We start from the raw sequence: 18375 nt of genomic DNA on the forward strand, positions 1-18375 counted from the left end.
TGGGAGCAGGGTCCATCCTTCTGCTTTTATAAAGCTAGATGCTGGAAGCTTGATTCTCTCATCATGTCTTGCAATGCCAAGGAACGAATGGACATTCACTCCACTTGGGTCTAGTTATATCCTACTATTTAGTATTCTAATGGTCCAATCTTTCCATGGCAAAAAAATCTACAGGCTAATGGCAGCCCTGTGTAAAGGGGTCAATGAAATTAATGGGAGTTGTGTCCAATTATACTGGGGCTTAATTTGGCCTGAGGATGCCATAAGTATTGAATTCAGACTTCTCAGGATGACATACAAAAGAGAAAGTGAGTTCTGAAGGGGAAAGCTTTTAATGAAACAGATCTCTCCCAGAACAGCAAAGGGCCAGATTCTGCCACCTTTCCTCAAAGTATGAAGTGCCCTACTCTTCAAATAGTTCCATATATTTGCATGGCACTGCTCAAGGAGTAAGGCACCACTCAACTGGAATAAGAGTACTAGAATCGGGGGCAAAGAGAACACAGGAAAATGCTAGCCAAGCCAGAATTTGACACCAGGCTTCAGTCCAACAAAATTCCCATTGACTTTAGTGGGATTCTTACTAAAATAAAGAGTGCAAGGTCAAGTCACTGATCTGTATAAACACTCTCTTTGCCTAAATTTCCTCCAGTGTGAAAGTTTCCCTTTAAATATAACGCTATGGGAAGCCAACAAAAACAAAGGAATTACAATCTAAGGCTCACACCGCATCCTCAGCTGGTCCCATTGTGCGCCCATACCACAGCACACGTGTTCTCATCTTTGTAATCACATTACTCCCATTGACACTTACAAGGGAGCTGTCTGACTATAGCAGATGACTATGCTCCTGGTAAATAACAGGCAGCTCTGACACCATAGCAATTCCAGGCTCAGTGGGGACAAACCGTCAGTCTTCATTTACTGTTAGCTATTTTACTTCTTTTTGACTTCTAATATTCATTGTTCTCATGCATTAAGTAACAAATAAGGTATCTCCCATTAATCACAGAGGCACAAATGTTTCTAATTGTGCATGAGCAACAATACGTATGCACAACTGGCATATGCAATTACTGCACTTATGCTCACAAAAGTGGCAACTGCTTGAACAAATAACCAGCTAACATGCATGCACAATGACTACACACACCAATTACGTATGTGTATTTCTGCATGTTCTGAAAATCCAGGGCAGAAAGCAGAGATGGCAGAGACCTATTTAGTGGTACATCATCAGAGCTTTGCTCACGCTTTGGGAACCCTCTGCATTTCCTTGCACCTGAATGGAGAAGCCATGCCACCAGTACTGGCAGGAGCAAGGATAGTGGCAGAAGGAGGCCAGACTTTTTGAATAAATTATGTTTTTTTATATTTGGACTGCAGTATCATCCTGAAGCTAATGCACTGAAAGACTATGAAAACTTACACACTCACCCCCAGACACAGAACCCATGCAAGGTTCTATGAACCATTTTCACTTCACATTAAGGGCTTCAGTGGGGCGTAAGTAGGCTAGAGGGCCTGGAGCATGCTGTCTATAGGGGTGAATTTAATCCAATAGCAACCTGTGAACCAACTCTGTTTAGCTGGAATTATTTTTTTGATACAGTCTCCCACAGCATTTTTGCCAGCAAGTTAAAGAATTATGGGCTGGATGAATGGAATATAAGGTAGATAGAAAGCTGGCTAGATCATCTGGCTCAACAGGTAGCGATCAATGGCTCCATGTCTAGTTGGCAGCTGGTATCAAGTGGAGTGCTCCAAGGGTCGGTCCTGGGGCTGGTTTTGTTCAATATCTTCATTAATGATCTGGAGGATGGTGTGGATTGCACCCTCAACAAGTCTGCAGATGACACTAAACTGGGAGGAGTGGCAGATACACTGGAGGGTAGGGATAGGAGACAGAGGGACCTAGACAAATTGGAGGATTGGGCCAAAAGAAATCTGATGAGGTTCAACAAGGACAAGTGCAGATTCCTGAATTTAGGATGGAAGAATCCCATGCACCGCTACAGACTAGGCACCGAATGGCTAGGCAGCAGTTCTGCGGAAAAGGACCTAGGGGTTACAGTGGATGAGAAGCTGGATATGAGTCAACAGCGTGTCCTTGTTGCCAAGAAGACTAACAGCATTTTGGGCTGTATAAGTAGGAGCACTGCCAGCAGATCAAGGGACGTGATCGTTCCCCTCTATTTGGCATTGGTGAGGCCACATCTGGAGTAGTGTGTCCAGTTTTGGGCCCCACGCTACAAGAAGGATGCTGAAAAATTGGAAAGAGTCCAGTGGAGGGCAACAAAAATGATTAGGGGGCTGGAGCACATGATTTATGAGGAGAGGCTGAGGGAACTGGGATTATTTAGTCTGCAGAAGAGAAGAATGAGGAGGGATTTGATAGCTGCTTTCAACTACCTGAAAGGGGGTTCCAAAGAGGATGGCTCTAGACTGTTCTCAGTGGTAGCTGATGACAGAACAAGGAGTAATGGTCTCAAGTTGAAGCTGGGGAGGTTTAGGATGGATATTAGGAAAAACTTTTTCACTAGGAGGGTGGTGAAGCACTGGAATGGGTTACCTAGGGAGGTGGTGGAATCTCCTTCCTTAGAGGTTTTTAAGGTCAGGCTTGATAAAGCCCTGGCTGGGATGATTTAGTTGGCGATTGGTCCTGCTTTGAGCAGTGGGCTGGACTAGATGACCTCCTGAGGTCCCTTCCAACCCTGATATTCTATGATTTTCATGTCTGCAAACTTCCATAAAAGTATTTTCTGATTTTTATTTATTGGCTCTTTCTGAAAATCTGTCAACTTTATCAGACTGATGTTCCATTTGTATTTTGAGTTTGTGCCCAGATTCTATGGAGAAGGTCACATAGAAGTCACATGGCATATGCCCTCCTGGGTCCCTGCCTGATGGAGAAAATCCCGTATCAGCAGGTGGATCAGCAGAAGCAATTTGTAGAAAATGGATTTGCGTAGAAAAGTAGAGCTCAGCTGAAATTCATCCTCTGACACAACTAGAGAAACCTAGCGGGGGGAACTTTAATTTCTCCTGGTCTTAGCCCCATGACTTCCTGACTCTGGCAAGCAGTGAGTGGCCTAGGAAACCATTACCTTCTTTTGGGAACTGTCTTGCTTTTTATTCAACATAACGGTGAGCATCTCCCAGTTTTACATGGGTCAATTCATTTGCTTGACATACACCATCAGCTTTCTATATTTCCCCCACTTGATGTATTATCATCATTTAGTATTGAACTTGATATAGCCTGCTCCCAAATTCATAAGGGGAAATGTATGTGTTTCACTGACATCAGAGTTCTCCTGTGCCACCAGACTGAGGCATAATGTGTTTTTAATGGATGGAGGCTAGAGGAGGGGCAAGGAAGAGAGGGAGACAGGCTTAAGAATGCAGCACATTTTACAAGCTGCAAAGTTAGGGCTACTCTAAGTCAATGGGATGGCTCTTGAGTGACAGCTGCAGGGCTGGATCCTTGCTTTTACCATACTCTTTTGCAATGTGTTTGTTTTCAGGTATGCCGTAATTAACAGTCATACTGACCGCTCTTTTACATATAATCATCTTCACAAGGATGGGTGGGAGTGGGCTTTTTGCTCTAATTCATTTCTCTGTTCAGGGCTGGTGTTAGGGGGTGGCAAGCACAGCAATTGCCCTGCAAAGCTAAGTTGCTCGGGCTTTGGCTTCAACCCTGTGTGGCGGGGCTCGGGCTTCGGCAGGGATGGCCTTAGACTCACTGGGGCTCAGGGCAGAAAGCCAGAGCAGGCCGACCCCCGCACTCGCAGCACAGGGCTAAAGCCAAAGCCCAACCCCCCCCACTGCACGGTGTTGAAAACCTCGGGCGTGGGCTTCAGCCCCACATGGCAGGGCTTGGGCTTTCTGCCCTGGGCCCCAGTGAGTCTGATGCTGGCCATGTCTCTATTACACCCATGGCGCTCAATGCTGCTCACTCCTTACTCAACCTATACTCCCACTGATCTCACTGGGAGTCCTGGCTGAGTCAGAACTACAGAATTGTGCCCACATTCTGTTAATGAACTTTTCTCAATTCTCTGAACCTGCTGTGGAGAAGGCTGGTTTATTTTCTGCTGCTTTCGTTACCTGACTTTTATAAACATTCATCTTCAATGCTCTGACAGCTTGAGCCCAATTCTGCCCTAATGTGTACCCCAAGCAAACCTGTTGCAAGAACAGGAGCTTATCTAGTCCCCACACTACTCTCACTGACATCAATAGAAGTTGCATGCATGCAGTGGCAACAGGATAGGATACACGGGGCATAAGTCAGAGCTGAATTTGTCCCTCATTGTGTACAGCATATGTAGATCAAATCCAGTAAATCTATGGCTTTAAATCAACCAGAGTGGGATACTATGAACTCACAGGCAACTCTTAGGCATGGGCAATGAACCACAATGAAGAAAAGGGGAGTTTGTCCCAATACAGGATTTTACCTGTGCATGAATACAAAGAATTTATGTTCCCCACCACATAATGTGCACACACACAGTGATGGGAAATTTTGCAGACAGCTGCACAATCTGGAATGAGGGGAGGGGCTCTGCGCACCTCTATACCTGACCCACAATCCTCTTCTCTAGCAACTACATCCCATTCCCTCTATGAAAAATTAAAATCAGCTCACCTAATTTGGTTATGGGAAAGCCTGTTTTATAGGAAATTAAAACGAAACATTTGTAGCACTCTCCCTAGACTGGCTTCATAGACTATGTACATCTTTGCTTAAAACAAACTGTTTTCCTAAACTCTGTCCACATTCTTACTGAGAACTGAAGGGAAAAAACCTAACATCTGTGTGGGATGAGAATGTAAGGCAGTGGGTGGATTTTGAATACTGCTAAATGATTGGGGAAAACAACATGTTTACTTGTTAAAATGGAAACAATCAGTAATAACAAGGGAGGTGAAATATTTAGACAAAACTGTAATGTAACCCAGAGGACATTATTTAGTTGTTCTCAGGAAACAGAGAACCTCCCCTTCAAAAATCCATACACATTTTTGTAATTTTTTTCACAGGAGTGCTTGTTCTTTTAAAAAAGTGAATGATTTTGACTTATCTATACGAAGCAAAGAATTATGCGCTATGACCAGGGTGCTGTTCAGCACAAGTGCAGAATCCCTTCTATGATACCAGCACTAAATGCTGCTTCCACAGTGCTCATCTGCTTGGTCACAGGAACTCTGGCTTGTAACACTAGATTTGTGCAGAGAATGATGGGAGAGTTCAACAGTCTATAGACAAATAGCGTTTTTTATTTTAATGCCCAGGAATGTGCACATTTTGACTGCAGTGGGGACTGTACAATCATCCCTTTTCTAGGCCATCAGCTTGGGACAGTTTTCATTTCTCTGTCACCCTTCACACCCCCATCACCTTCACACACTGTTCACGTCCCTTTTGTCTTCATTTGCTGCCCACTAGCTGTGTTTTCAGTAGTAGTGGGATGCTGACACAGCAGTAATCCCAGTGAGCCAGCTGTGATAGGACAAGGAATGCTACTGGGAGAGCACAGCGAGAATGGAGTCAACCTTAAGTGATGCAGTTCTAACCCGATGAGATTTTCTTGTTTTTAAATGTTTTCCATTCCCCTGATTCAGTAATGCTCTTGCCTGAGCTGGGCCACCAGCTGACCAAGCATTTGTACACAAAGCCAGTTACACGTAAGGCGAGCCTGTCCCCTCCTGTACACAAACTGCAGGTCTGTGCAGACTCCAGCCCTCTCTGCCTGGCGAGCTGCTGAGCTAACTAGATAGTTGCACAGCAGCGCCCCTTGTGGTGGACTACAAGAAGCGTTTCCCTCTGCTTTACTATACATACTTCCCCTCCCCAATAACCTGCAGAGCCAAAGCAGCTGCTCTTCAGGCTTTCCGGCCCCTCCCTTACTGCCACCCTCCTCCCCACAGAAAGAAGCTGCTCTTGAGATACCAAGACCTTTCAGCTTCCCTCTCCATTCTCTTCACAATGTCAAGCCCTCCTCTCCCCCTTGCACTGGCTGTGACTGGCTATGTGACTCTGTGGCTGAGAGAGTAGTTATACTCAATATTTCGAGCTGAAGATGTAAATTCCAGCTCGAGGAGACATACCCACACTAGCACTGATCAAGCTGGCACACTAAAAATAGTGTGTCTTGGACAAGTATGTACTCAGGGTGACTAGCCTCTCCTTCCACTCACGCTGCCATGGCTTTAGCATTCCAGCTGGATCAGAACTAGCATGGTGGGGTGGCGGGGGAAGGGGCTGTCTGTGTTTGCTCATGCTGGATTTTATATCTCGAAATGTAGCTGGGTGACAAGGTAGGATGGGTGAGTAAGGGAGGGGGCGGGAGTGGCTACTTTGGGAAGGATAAAGAGAGGGAAAGGTGATGAAATACTTTAGAAAACAGAAGTACCAGAAATAGCTGGCTCTTTCTATCTGGATATCAGTGCTTAAATCAGAGGAAAAGGTTGGAAGGAAGAGATTTGTCAGCCTTACTCTATTAGTAAACCAACACTGTCATGGATGAGTTTTCAAGTGAGATTTTCTTCCCAGTTGGCCTACACCAGATGTCACCAATATGGCAAGGATTTCCAGAAACTTTTCCTCCGAATAATACCCCAGATCCTTTCCCTGTAGGACCTTTATTTGCCCTTCCACCTCCTACCAATTACTTAATATTTCCTGGCTGCTTTAACTGACCAGTATAGCCCTGCAGATGTCACAAACCAATATTTGTGTCATCACTTTTCATTTCCCTGAGAGTGATAGCTGCGGTGAATGTGACTGAACATCACAAGGATTTTTCAAGTCTGTAGAACTAAAGCTCTGTATCTTTTTGTGTAATTTAGAGTAGAAACAAAGAATGTTGAAATGTTGGTCTACAGTGTAAAATCAAGGACTTCTTGGATTTAGATCAGTTCACGTCTGTAAAAGGCAGCTGTTACCAATGCACAACTTCAGGCGAGGTCCAATGTACCAAGTAGAACACCAGCTCCCCCATTGTTTTATGTAAGCTGTAAAAAATCAGCATAATCTCTTTTTGACACCTATTGTACAACATTAATAATATACTTCTGTAAGGACAGACTTATCAGCATATATACTTGTCTCATAAAGGTTGCCAGAACTGTGTTTTACTCTAAATCCGTATTCAAAATTAAATTAAACATATGTTTGTGCTCATATTTTGGGCAAAGCTCATGACTCTCAACACCTTGGCTCAGATACTAGCATTTTGTGTTTTTAATGCTATCCTCTGAACGTGTAAGTCTGAACCTCAGCACTGTTGGCTGGCTGCTGCTGTGAAATAATTTACATTTTGGTTTTGCCGAAATATGTTTATAATTCATCTAGTCAGGTATCTGTACTTCTGCCACTTTGCAAAAACTGAAAATATATTTTAGGATAGATTTAAAGCTACTAGTGTTTGCCAAAATAATATTTGGAATAGATGCCTATTACTTGCATATACAGTTATCTAATCCAAATCCAACGTGGTGGTCTTCATGTGGTCTTGTTATGTTACGCTGAATTACATGTTCTTTTCAGTCATACCAGCAACCATATAATAATAGGCTCAACTTTGCTCCCAATGGGATATTTGTCATTCACTTCAATGGGAGAAGGATCAGGCCCAATATTATACCAAACAAACACAGCACCAACTCAGTGACTCTGTACAGTGTAACATTTTGCAGAGAACAGAAATCAAACAGATACAAGAGAGGTTTTAAAAGCTAGAAAAGGGAAATGAAGAATCAGATGATGATAATTATTAACTTTAAAATTTACCTGTACAACCAGTGGTTCCTTTTTTGCCTGAATATCCCATATCACAATGACAGATAAATGAGCCTTTTGTATTCTCACAGCTTCCACTTAGACAGATGTTTGGATTTAGGTCACACTCGTTGACATCTAGAGAACATAATTTTAAGATTTTACAAAATTCTTAGACCATAACTAACCCAATGTCTTGGAGACATTAGTACTGGTACAAAAATGTGTCTACATGTGCAGAGAAAAAAATAAATTAGGCTAAATATTCTTCACCAATGTAAAATACTGTACATTTCCAAATCAGATTTAATATTGCTATGTTATTGCACTGATATTTATTTCCCAGCCCCTCTTATCTTTAATGCCAGCTTTCATTAATAATTACAAATGGCCAGATTTAATGGGGTTACACTAAGGATAAACTTGGTCTATTATCTGTCCTCAATATATTTTGTTTTTTTTCTGTTGATGTTTCCACAAGGGCAGTAAGTGTGGTTCAATTTTAAAATGTAAAGGTAAAATTCTACTCTTCTAGCCATGCAGCAAATTTTGACTTCAATATTTTGCTCTACCAACACATGCTAAACTCCCACATGGTTTTGTCTTGGTGTAAGTTTTGGCCAGAATTCTGATTTTGGCTCACCCCTAAATCTGCCATCCTACAGCACCCTCTGTGATCTGAGCTGCATAGAGACACTCTGGAATGGGACCCGAAGAGAGACGGCATGGTCATCATGGTCATCCTTAACTCAGCCAAAGCTCTGAACACATGCAGATGATTCCTACTATTGACAAAAATAGTCTGCACAGAAGGGTTGTCCATGTGGCCATAGCTAGTCAAAATACAGCAGCACTGCTTTTTAAGTTTTAATGTTTGCCAGTTTTGAGGCAGCAGTCAATTTGACAGAGTGCTGGAACCAAAACCCTTTTTTCACCAAATGCAGGTATCCAAGTATATTTGTAGTCTTGATATGTAATGTCAAAAGACACCCGACTGCCTGGACAGTCGTTATTCTTGCTAGAACATTCACTGTTATTTTTATTTGCTTACATATTTTAAATAAATCTAGTTTTATCATCATCTTTGATCACTTAATTAAGGAAGATGGCTTGTTAGAAAGATTAGGAATCAGAGGTGTTTTCACTTACCTATACAAGTCTTCATATCCTCAGAGGCCATGAATCCATCATAACAAAGACACCTGTATTCTCCTGGTATGTTAGTGCACTGGCCTCCATCACAGATGTTAGGATTGTCTTCACACTCATCAATATCTATAGGGAAAGTTTACATTAACACATCTTTTAGATAGGTGTTCCTTGTTATGAAATGCACTGCAACGAATGATGGCAAACAAAATTCTTGATGCTTTGTGATATATGTGCATATGATCAATCTTTGCAGTTAAACCAAATACAGTTTTATATAAAACTCCAACTGATTCCAATGAGAGCAGGAGCAAGTCTTGTATGCCCAAAATCACTTGTAGGAAAATAACTAAAGAACCTTTTTCATGCCGTACAACCACGCACAATCGGAAATTTCAGGTCCAGCCTTGCTGTCATTGAAGTCAATGGGAATTTTGCCACTGACTTCAGTGAGAGAGGTATTGGATCTTAAATGATTTTAAAAAGCCATTCCACACACCAAATTCCCACACAAGCAGGATTACGCCCAATATTAGAATAACTAACATGTATGTATTTATTTCACTAAAATAGTATAAGTTACTTAGATTTTTTTGTTCCTGATGGCCAGTCAGACTATATCTTTATGCTCTCCAGCATTTAAAATATTGTTCTGATCAGCACATCAGCCATCACTGGGGGTTGATCTGAGGAACTGAGACTGCACTGTTTATTGCAACCATGATGGGATCTGGACTTTTAAAAACTCAATGGAATAGAATTTCTTTTAAAAACTCTCCAGATTTTTCTTTGTCACAAACAACATATACCAGCACAGTTAAGATCCAAGACTCTGCTCAGTGACTGCATGGAAAAACCAGCAAAACAAGGACATGAATTGAGAACCCCCTGAGAGGGAAAGGGCGTAACTCACTATCAGACTGGTCTGTTGTGGATTTTGGTAATTATGCAGCTGCAGAACACCAACTCACTTTAATTGTTTGTCCTAGAATCTTATGTTTGTTATTCTTTTTTTTATATTTCTAACAGCAGCAAACAGAAATGCTTGCACCTACAAGTTTTTGTATGGACAATTAACTCTTACTTGGTAAAAAGCTGATTGTTTACTGTTCATCCTACGAATCAAATAATGCTGGCATACACATTAGCTTGGAAATGTAGATTTGGAAGTGGAATGTGAATTTATATGCAAAGTAAGTGCTGGAAATGAGAATACGAACCACAAACATAAAGAACTCATTTTATAAACATGAAGAACTTTATATGCTAAATTGCCAAGGTTTTACATTCACAGTTAGGGTGCAAAACTGGCTGACAAAGAATTTATTGTTTCTCCTAATTGAATTGATTATTAATGCATAACCTCACCAACCTGACCTACTATTACAGTGAATGGAACTCACAGCACATCTATATTCTGCAAAGAAATATATTCTGCAAAGGCTTCTAGCCATGTGTCATGTTACAGATAAAATACATTTGTGAACAATGTATAGGGAAAACTGAAAATCATAGTTCCTTATACTCAGTCCACAATGGCACTAAATGTATATGAAGTTGTTTATACAGTCACACACTGTCAGAGTAAAGCTACACATTTATCACAATGGCTACTGACTGTCACCAAGTGCACCTATCATTTCATTAAAGAAGATTCTTGGGGCCAAATTTCAGTAGACATGCATGTACGTTTTTGGCAATTCAATATTTGCATGGGCAATTACATATTTTGCATGTGCAGAAGACACTATGTGTATATTTTGCAAACACTGTGAAAGAGGCTCATTAAAATTTGGGGTAGCACCCAAATCCTCTGATTATGGCTGCTGTTTTCTCCCCACAATGCATTACAGACACAAATAAATACTGCTAGCTAGCTGTCTGGTTACCTGATTTGTAGGAGAAAACACTTGGTGAGGCATCTAATTACTAATATTTGGGCTCACAGTTGCAGTAAATTATGGATGCCAAATTAACCTGTAATAAGAGGCTAGTGCTGAAAATCTGGCACTTAAAGTTAATCTTTTAAAAAGGTGACAAATATTGACAGCATTGCTCCTTCTATGGATCCCATTCATGTTGTTGATGGAAACGATTTCTAAAATCAAGTTGAATACCAGTTCAAAGAGAGAGTGTCAAGTGCTTCAAAGGAGCTGTATCTACTACATCCACATACTTGAGATGCTATTTCGTAGCTTTAAGAGCACAGATAAAAATGCGGACTTTTGACTGGCTATCAGTTATGCCATTTCTGTATTAATAAATCCCACTAGATGCAGTGACCTAGGTTTTGTTTTTGTTAGGTATTTTAAACTATTTTAGGGTGTAAGGCCCTAACCCAGCAAGACACTTAAAATATGCTTAATGTTAAACTTGTAAGTGCTCTCATGGAAATCAATGGGACTATCTGTGTGCTTAAAGTTAAGCATGTGCTTAAGTGCTTTGGTAGATCAAGGCCTAAAAAAGGTACTGCACATCCACAACACCCATCGACTTCAGTGGGAGTGGAGGATGCTCAGCACTTCACAGAATTATGGTTTGTTATCATTTCTATTGCACTTTACTAATAAGAAACGACAAGCAATACATTTCCAAAGGATTACTGCACTTCGCTTGTGGTTGAAGTCATTCTTCTGCCTGGTGCTTCCCAATGCAGTAATAATCCGGAAACGTACTGCCTGTTCATGCCTTAATATACTACAGAGTGGCAGGGAGACCGAAAGAGAAAGAACTAAAAGAAACCCTGGAGTGATTGTGTGCATGATTCCACAAATCTTTATTCGTTCCCTCATTCACTCGGCTCGACTATTCACGTAAGTAAGGGCTTGCAGTATCAGGCACTAACTTGTAACTCCATATTCACGTATCTATTATTTCTTTTACTTCACTAACCAAATATTGAGAAACTGCAAGACTAGAGCCTTTGAAATTTTAAGTTTCAAAAGGTGGAAATGTTGGTTTTTGCAGCCAAGACTTTGTAACAACATAGTATGATGGTGGGTAGTTGTGAATAGCTGGCTTCCGAACAAAGTCCTAGCTTGCACAGCACTTAGGATTGACAGGCTTCCAGTTTTCAACCGGAATGCCCAATCAAAAAGGGACCCTGGTGGCTACGATCAGCACTGCTGGGCCGGTCAGCAGTGCAGTGGAGCTAAGGAAGGCTCCCTGTCTGCCCTGGCTCCGCTCGGCTCCTGAAAGCGGCGGCATGTCTCTCCTGCTCCTAGGCACAGGGGTGGCCTGGGAAGCTCGGCCAATGGGAGCTGCGGCCAATGGAAGCTGGGGGGCAGTGCCTGCGGGGCATACTGGCCACTTCTGGGAGCCGCCTGAGGTAAGCACTGCCTGCAGCCCGCATCCCCTCCCGTACCCCAACCCCTTGCCCCAGCCCTAAGCCCCCTCCCACACCCCAAACCACTCATCCCCAACCCCACCCCAGAACCTGTACTCCCAGCCAGAGCCCTTCCCCCCCCCACCCCAACCCCTTGCCCCAGCTTGGAGCCCTCTCTCACACCCTGAACCCCTCATTTCTGGCCCCACCCTGAGCCCACGCCCCCAGCTGGAGCCCTCCCCCCACACCCCAACCTCCTTCCCCAGCCTGGAGTCCCCTCCTGCACCCTGAACCCCCACCCCCCACCCAGAGCCTTCATCTTCCTCCCCCCCACGTCCCAATGTCAATCAATCATTTTCTTTTGACACTGGAACATGATGAGTTGTTAGATTTATAGCTCTATGGGTTTTCAAATCCAAGTCTGGGGTTTTCTTTTTGCTTCTGTTTGCATTGACAATAGGTTTAACAAGCATTAGGGCCTTCTTACTAGGGCACAGTGTCTCATTTTTCTACTGGTGTGTAGGGGACATTCCTGGGTGGACTGGGGCGGGAGTGGGGCAGAGCCAGAGGCAAATGCTCTCTGGTGATTCCCAGCCAGTGCAGCTTCATAGTCTTCAAGGCAGCTCTAAGTTATGGTGGAGCCTGTTGAAACCAGTGGGAGACTTTTCATTGACTTGATGGGCTTTGGATCAGATTCTAAAAAGTCCAATACATAAGGTAATACTTTGCACTGGAGGAGAAAATTCACCTATTACACAAAATCAGGGCCACCCAGATGGAGGGGAAGTGACAGTCTGCCCCAGTGCTACCATTTGAAAGGGTCCCCAAACTGAGTGGCATTGTGACCTGGTGCACAGGGTCACACCACCACTCAGGTTTGGTCTGGCCATCCTGCCTTCATGACAGAGGAGTGACTGGGCCAAACCCAAGCAGTGCTACAACTGCATGTGCTAGGCTGTAACACCCAGAGCAAGAAGCCAGACTTAGGTCCGTGGGACGGGCTGCTACTGTGCGGTGAATGTGGGACAGGCTTGCTCTCCAACACCCCTCTCCCCGGGGGTCTCATCTCAGTGGTTTTGCACCCTAGGTCGGGGAGCCCTCAGTTTCAGATTTTGCCCTGGGTCCCCAAAAACCTCTGTGTGGCCCTGCAGAAGATAAAATAGTTTTTGCCCCCAGACTCACAATGGACGCTGTAATGGATCTTTCCTGTAATAGTAGCAGGCTCTGAAATAATACAGCTACAGCCAGCTGTAGAATGGACAGCTAGAAATATGTATCTTTTTTGTTGAAAAAAAGATATTCCCCTGAGAGCTACTGAGCTGGAAGTTGTGAGGCTGTGACTTCAGTATTGTACTCTTTCACCCAAGGAGAGAACCAAATTCTGCCATACATAACATCTAGCTACATTATTTAATTTTTACTTTATGTAATATTTGTCCAAATGAAATATATTAATCATAACATGTTCAATTCAGAGTTTTAGGCAGTGTGCATGGAGAACTGTAAGAATTAATGAAGATAACAGTATAAATGGATTTCAATCTGTACTCCTAAAACTACATCTCACTTTTCAATACGAAGTAAAGAGCTTTCAGTACAAATGCTCACAAAGCTACTTTACCAGTGCAAGATCTGTGGTCTGGCATTAGTGCAAAGCCTGATTTACAGCTACATTCGTAGCTGCCCTCTGAGTTTGTACAGAAGGTGTCACAACCTCCATTCATTATGTTGCATTCATCAATATCTAGAAGGAAAGAAATGAAAGTTAAACACACATACAAATTAATTTTTTTAAGCATATTTCATGGATACATTCTGGGCCAATTTAAAAAGAGGGTTCAATCCAGCATCTACATTTGCGCACACAATTTCTGCTCTCTTTTTACACACCTGCATTTGCAGGTGCAGGAACTTGGATGCACATGTGGACAAATATATAGGCACATCAAGGAATGAGCTGTCCAATTAATTGAATGCATATGCAAATGATCCCGCACTTCTGTCTCTCTCTGGGTGCCTAGATAGTCCCTATCACTGTAGTTCCTGAATCACCTGAAGTCAACAGAAATGCTTGTGTAAGCGCTTACAGGATTGGGCCAAAGTCCCTGACTGTGTACACCTTATTCAGTCAGGATCAGAGCCACTGTTTTGGCACGTACATCAGAATTTTTCAAAATACGAAAAGTGCATTCGTATTTTTTGTACACAGTGTCTGGTACGAGCTTAGAAGCCCTTTCTGAACTTATGGCTTTTAAGGAAACTGACAGTAGAAATTTATACAACAGAGATATTTACAGATTAGTTTAAGGATAAGTGTCACTGAGCCGCACACACTATTCCACTCTACCAAAGCATTGCAACCTCAGAAATGCCAATCTGAAATAAAATACAGATCTGAGGGATATCACAATGTAAGTAAGTGATCTTAGTTACAACATTTTACGGCACTTTAAAAAAAAAATTTTTTTTTTATATCTACTGGTTAATTTACCAAACAAAATAATCCAATAAATAAATATGCTGTGTAAATACTGAGTGTTGGCTGGGCAAATAGCAAAGAAAATGCGGGCACAAGGGTCAGATTTGAAACAGTGATATAACTTCCTCGATCTCAAAGGAAGGGATGTGCATGTTCATGCTACTACACACTGCTTTGACACTGTGCCCGAGATTATTGAATCAGATGTAGATATATTTTATTAGATAGACACAATTCTTTACATCAACTCTTGTTAGTGAAGTGGCAAGCATTAATTGGTATTTTATGTTCATTAATAATTACAGCTGCTCTGAGGATCAAGTTCTTACCAATACAAAATAATTTGTCAGGAGTGGATTGATATCCAGGGTTGCAGGCACACTGATACCTTCCGATCAGGTTGACACAATGCCCATTTCTGCACAGGTTGTGGCTTAGGTCACACTCATTGATGTCTATTTCAAAAGAAAAAGGGAACACATTTTACGTCTCTGCACTGCAACAATAATATTTGAGTAAATGCCATAAATGAATGCATAAACAGAGCCATGACATGCAAATATAGAAATGACCTATATACGGTGCACATTTTGCTGGCACCATCATACCTATACATGCGGAGATATTTGGAGCCAGTTGATGACCTGGAGGACAGTTGCACTGAAAGCTTCCTTCTGTGTTTATGCAAATGCCACCTCGGCACAAAAGAGGATTTCGCTGACACTCATCAATGTCTGTAAAAGGAAAGGGACACACATCACTGCAGGTGCTAAAAGCTCCTGAATGCAACAGAGAATAAAGTGCTGGTGCTAAACAGCAACATCGGGAAATAAGTGTTTGTTTGACCCTTGGAATTCTGAGAGTGCATATATGCAGCTCCTCCCTATGTATTGCTCCCTCTCCTGTGAATAGTATTCTTACCTCTTCCAGCTGCTGATCCTTCTCCTCCACACATCAACAGACACGCCCTCTTCTCAGGTACTTACCCCCCATATCCTTGGAGAATAAATACAACTGTTCCTCCCTATCCTGTGGACAGTTTCCTCACTTCTCTGTTTGCCTCTCTGCTCTGAGCTCCCTCCCCACCCAGACATGTGCTCCAGGTCCACCAGCTTCTTTTTGCTGGCTGACAATCCAGTAGTCAGCTTCAGACTGAGACAGCAGGAAGGGGCTCCAAAAGGAGCTCCTGCTGCAGAGCTGGAAGGGTTTCAATCAGTGATGAAGCTGGGCAAGACAAGATTCATTCTGGATAAGAGCCCCAGGCTGCCAACCCATTAATTCCTACTGGAATGCCATTTACTACAATTATTGATCAGAAAATGGCCTGTCTCCTAGGAGCGGGTGGGCAGGTTTTACTAGTATGCATATTCCTAAAAAAGAAACATACTTTCAAAAACGTCACTTCACATCACTGACAGTGTACTGTCACTATATGTTTTGAGGCCCTGCATCAGTCATCATTTAAAATGTATATTGGAGCTTTTTCAGTGCTTAAACTGAGCCCCTTGTTGCCCACAGCCATCCCTCCCTGCCCATCTCCCCCTCCCCCAAAGAGTCACATTCTGCTCTCAATTTCCATGAAGTTACACTAGGGTTACTCAGGGCAGAGTCTGACTAACAGTGATGATACATAGTAAAAAAAACCAAAACCTGCTACTAATCATGCTATGCAGGGCTGCGCTGCCAAGTGGGAGATGGGGATCTTGGGGATGAACTGAGAATCCTTGCCCTTTGTGCATTTGTGCTTTGGCACCCTAGAGAGGCCTAGAGACAGCAAATTCATTGTTGGGGTGAATCCTAAGCACCCACTTTAGGGTCAGCCCTGAAATGAGTTAAGTAACAATATTTACAACTGAAACTTTCAAGCACAAAACCCAGTGAGTGTAGAGTATGTTGGAATAACAATCCTTTGTGTGGAGACAGGACAAGCCCAGGATCTTTTATCCTAACTCTCTCCCAAACCCAGCTCCTGAATGTTAGTGGTTCAGATAAAATGAACCAAGACCCAACTGATGGATTTGACTAATAAGATTCTGCAAATCCAAAACCAGCCTGATTTACCCACTGTGGAAATGGAACAAAACCAGAACCTTCTATTTGCCTTCCCAGTAATATGGAAGCTAGATCTGGAAACCAGATCAGGAAACCAGTCCTGTTTCAGTTTCCAAAACAAAACCTGACTAACAAAAGGCTTTGCAAAACCAATCCCAACATAGAGACTCTGTACCCCATCTTTGAAATATGACATAAAACATACCCATGCAGTTTTTCATCATCATAAATCCACTTTCATAGCCTTCAAAGCATTTACATTCGAAGTCCCCTGGGGTATTGACACAGATGCCTTGACCACAGAGATCAGGAGATATGCGGCATTCATCAATATCTGAAATACAAATAATTTTAAATTCATGTTAAAATATAATTCAACATCTGTGTTTTCAAGACAATGTTCTCAAAGCTACCAGGTAAGATTTTTACCTGTACAATTTCTTTCTTCAGAATCAAGTGCAAATCCGCTGTCACATTTACACTTGAAACTGCCAATGGTGTTTCTGCATTTTCCATGGGTACAAAGACTTGGGATCATTTTGCATTCATTGATATCTAAAAACGAGACAAAGAAAGGTTTGGTTATTTTTAGTAACCATCCAATTTAGTAAAACTTCATTGAAAGAGATTCAGGTTAGTAAAATTCTAAATCCAGCAATAATGACCAGCTTCTCCAAAGCTGCAACTAAAATTTTGTGCATGCAAACCACTACATTCAAATAATAATGACAACATGTAAGCAATTATATAGCCCTTTTCATCCATAGATCTCAAAAGCGCTTTACAAAAATAGGAATGTATTATTATTCCTATTTCACAGCTGGGGAGAATGAGGTACATCCTGTTCAAATTTCATTTGGACATATGGGAACAAAAAGAATTTATGTGACAAAGAATGTATTTGCAACACACAGTAATAAATGTAGAGAATGATTTGAGTGAGGATCTTCTGTGTATTTATTTAAAGTAGTTCACTCCCTTTTTATGATTTTACAGATGAACACAAAGACCTTCACGGATGATGCTGTCAGTAGGAGGTGGAGTGAAGTGACTGCACACACTGAGTTACTAGGGAGAGTGGAACTCTGTGAACCAGAACTGAAGTAACAGTAAGATTAGCAGCATTTGTTATGTAAGTAGGTTGTAATAGAGGCCTTCATTCAATGCAAAGCTATTCAAGACCCATATACCTCCCAGCTCCTTTCCTTTTATGATCCTCACCATAAAATAAGGGGCTGCTGGGAGGCAGGATTTGGCGCTAAGACAACAGGTGATCTAAAGTCTTGACTTCACATCATCTTAACAGACCACATTACTAAGTTCCTATAAACCATTTTCCATGCATATGACAGCAAGAACTAGGCGCACATACCCCCTAAAACATGCAATAAGGGGCCATCATGTGAGCAGTACAAAGGACTCACTACTTTCAGTGAATCACATCTATCATACTCCCACCTCTTTCATAGCCTGGAGACCGCATCAAGAATTCATACTGAGATTCACCTACGTAGTAATGTAAAGCACTAACACACATGACACTGACCCCCAATTTCTTTTGTCACGAAAGGCTATTTT

At 42.2% G+C, this 18375-nt stretch overlaps 1 protein-coding gene across 1 annotated transcript in view; it reads right to left on the minus strand.

Moving 5' to 3' along the window:
• The window catches only part of FBN1 (fibrillin 1), a 218471-nt gene that overhangs the window by 60775 nt on the left and 139321 nt on the right, over positions 1–18375 (minus strand). The window contains exons 26-32 of the mRNA XM_084641061.1: positions 17227–17352; positions 17003–17131; positions 15354–15479; positions 15075–15200; positions 13888–14010; positions 8942–9067; positions 7805–7930 (exon numbers count right to left, since the gene is read on the minus strand). Of these exons, the coding sequence (XP_084497187.1) occupies positions 7805–7930; positions 8942–9067; positions 13888–14010; positions 15075–15200; positions 15354–15479; positions 17003–17131; positions 17227–17352 (882 nt within the window). The remainder of the gene's footprint in view (positions 1–7804; positions 7931–8941; positions 9068–13887; positions 14011–15074; positions 15201–15353; positions 15480–17002; positions 17132–17226; positions 17353–18375) is intronic.

The sequence above is a fragment of the Lepidochelys olivacea genome (assembly GCF_965140295.1).
Source record: "Lepidochelys olivacea isolate rLepOli2 genome assembly, chromosome: 10".
Taxonomy (NCBI): domain Eukaryota; kingdom Metazoa; phylum Chordata; order Testudines; family Cheloniidae; genus Lepidochelys; species Lepidochelys olivacea.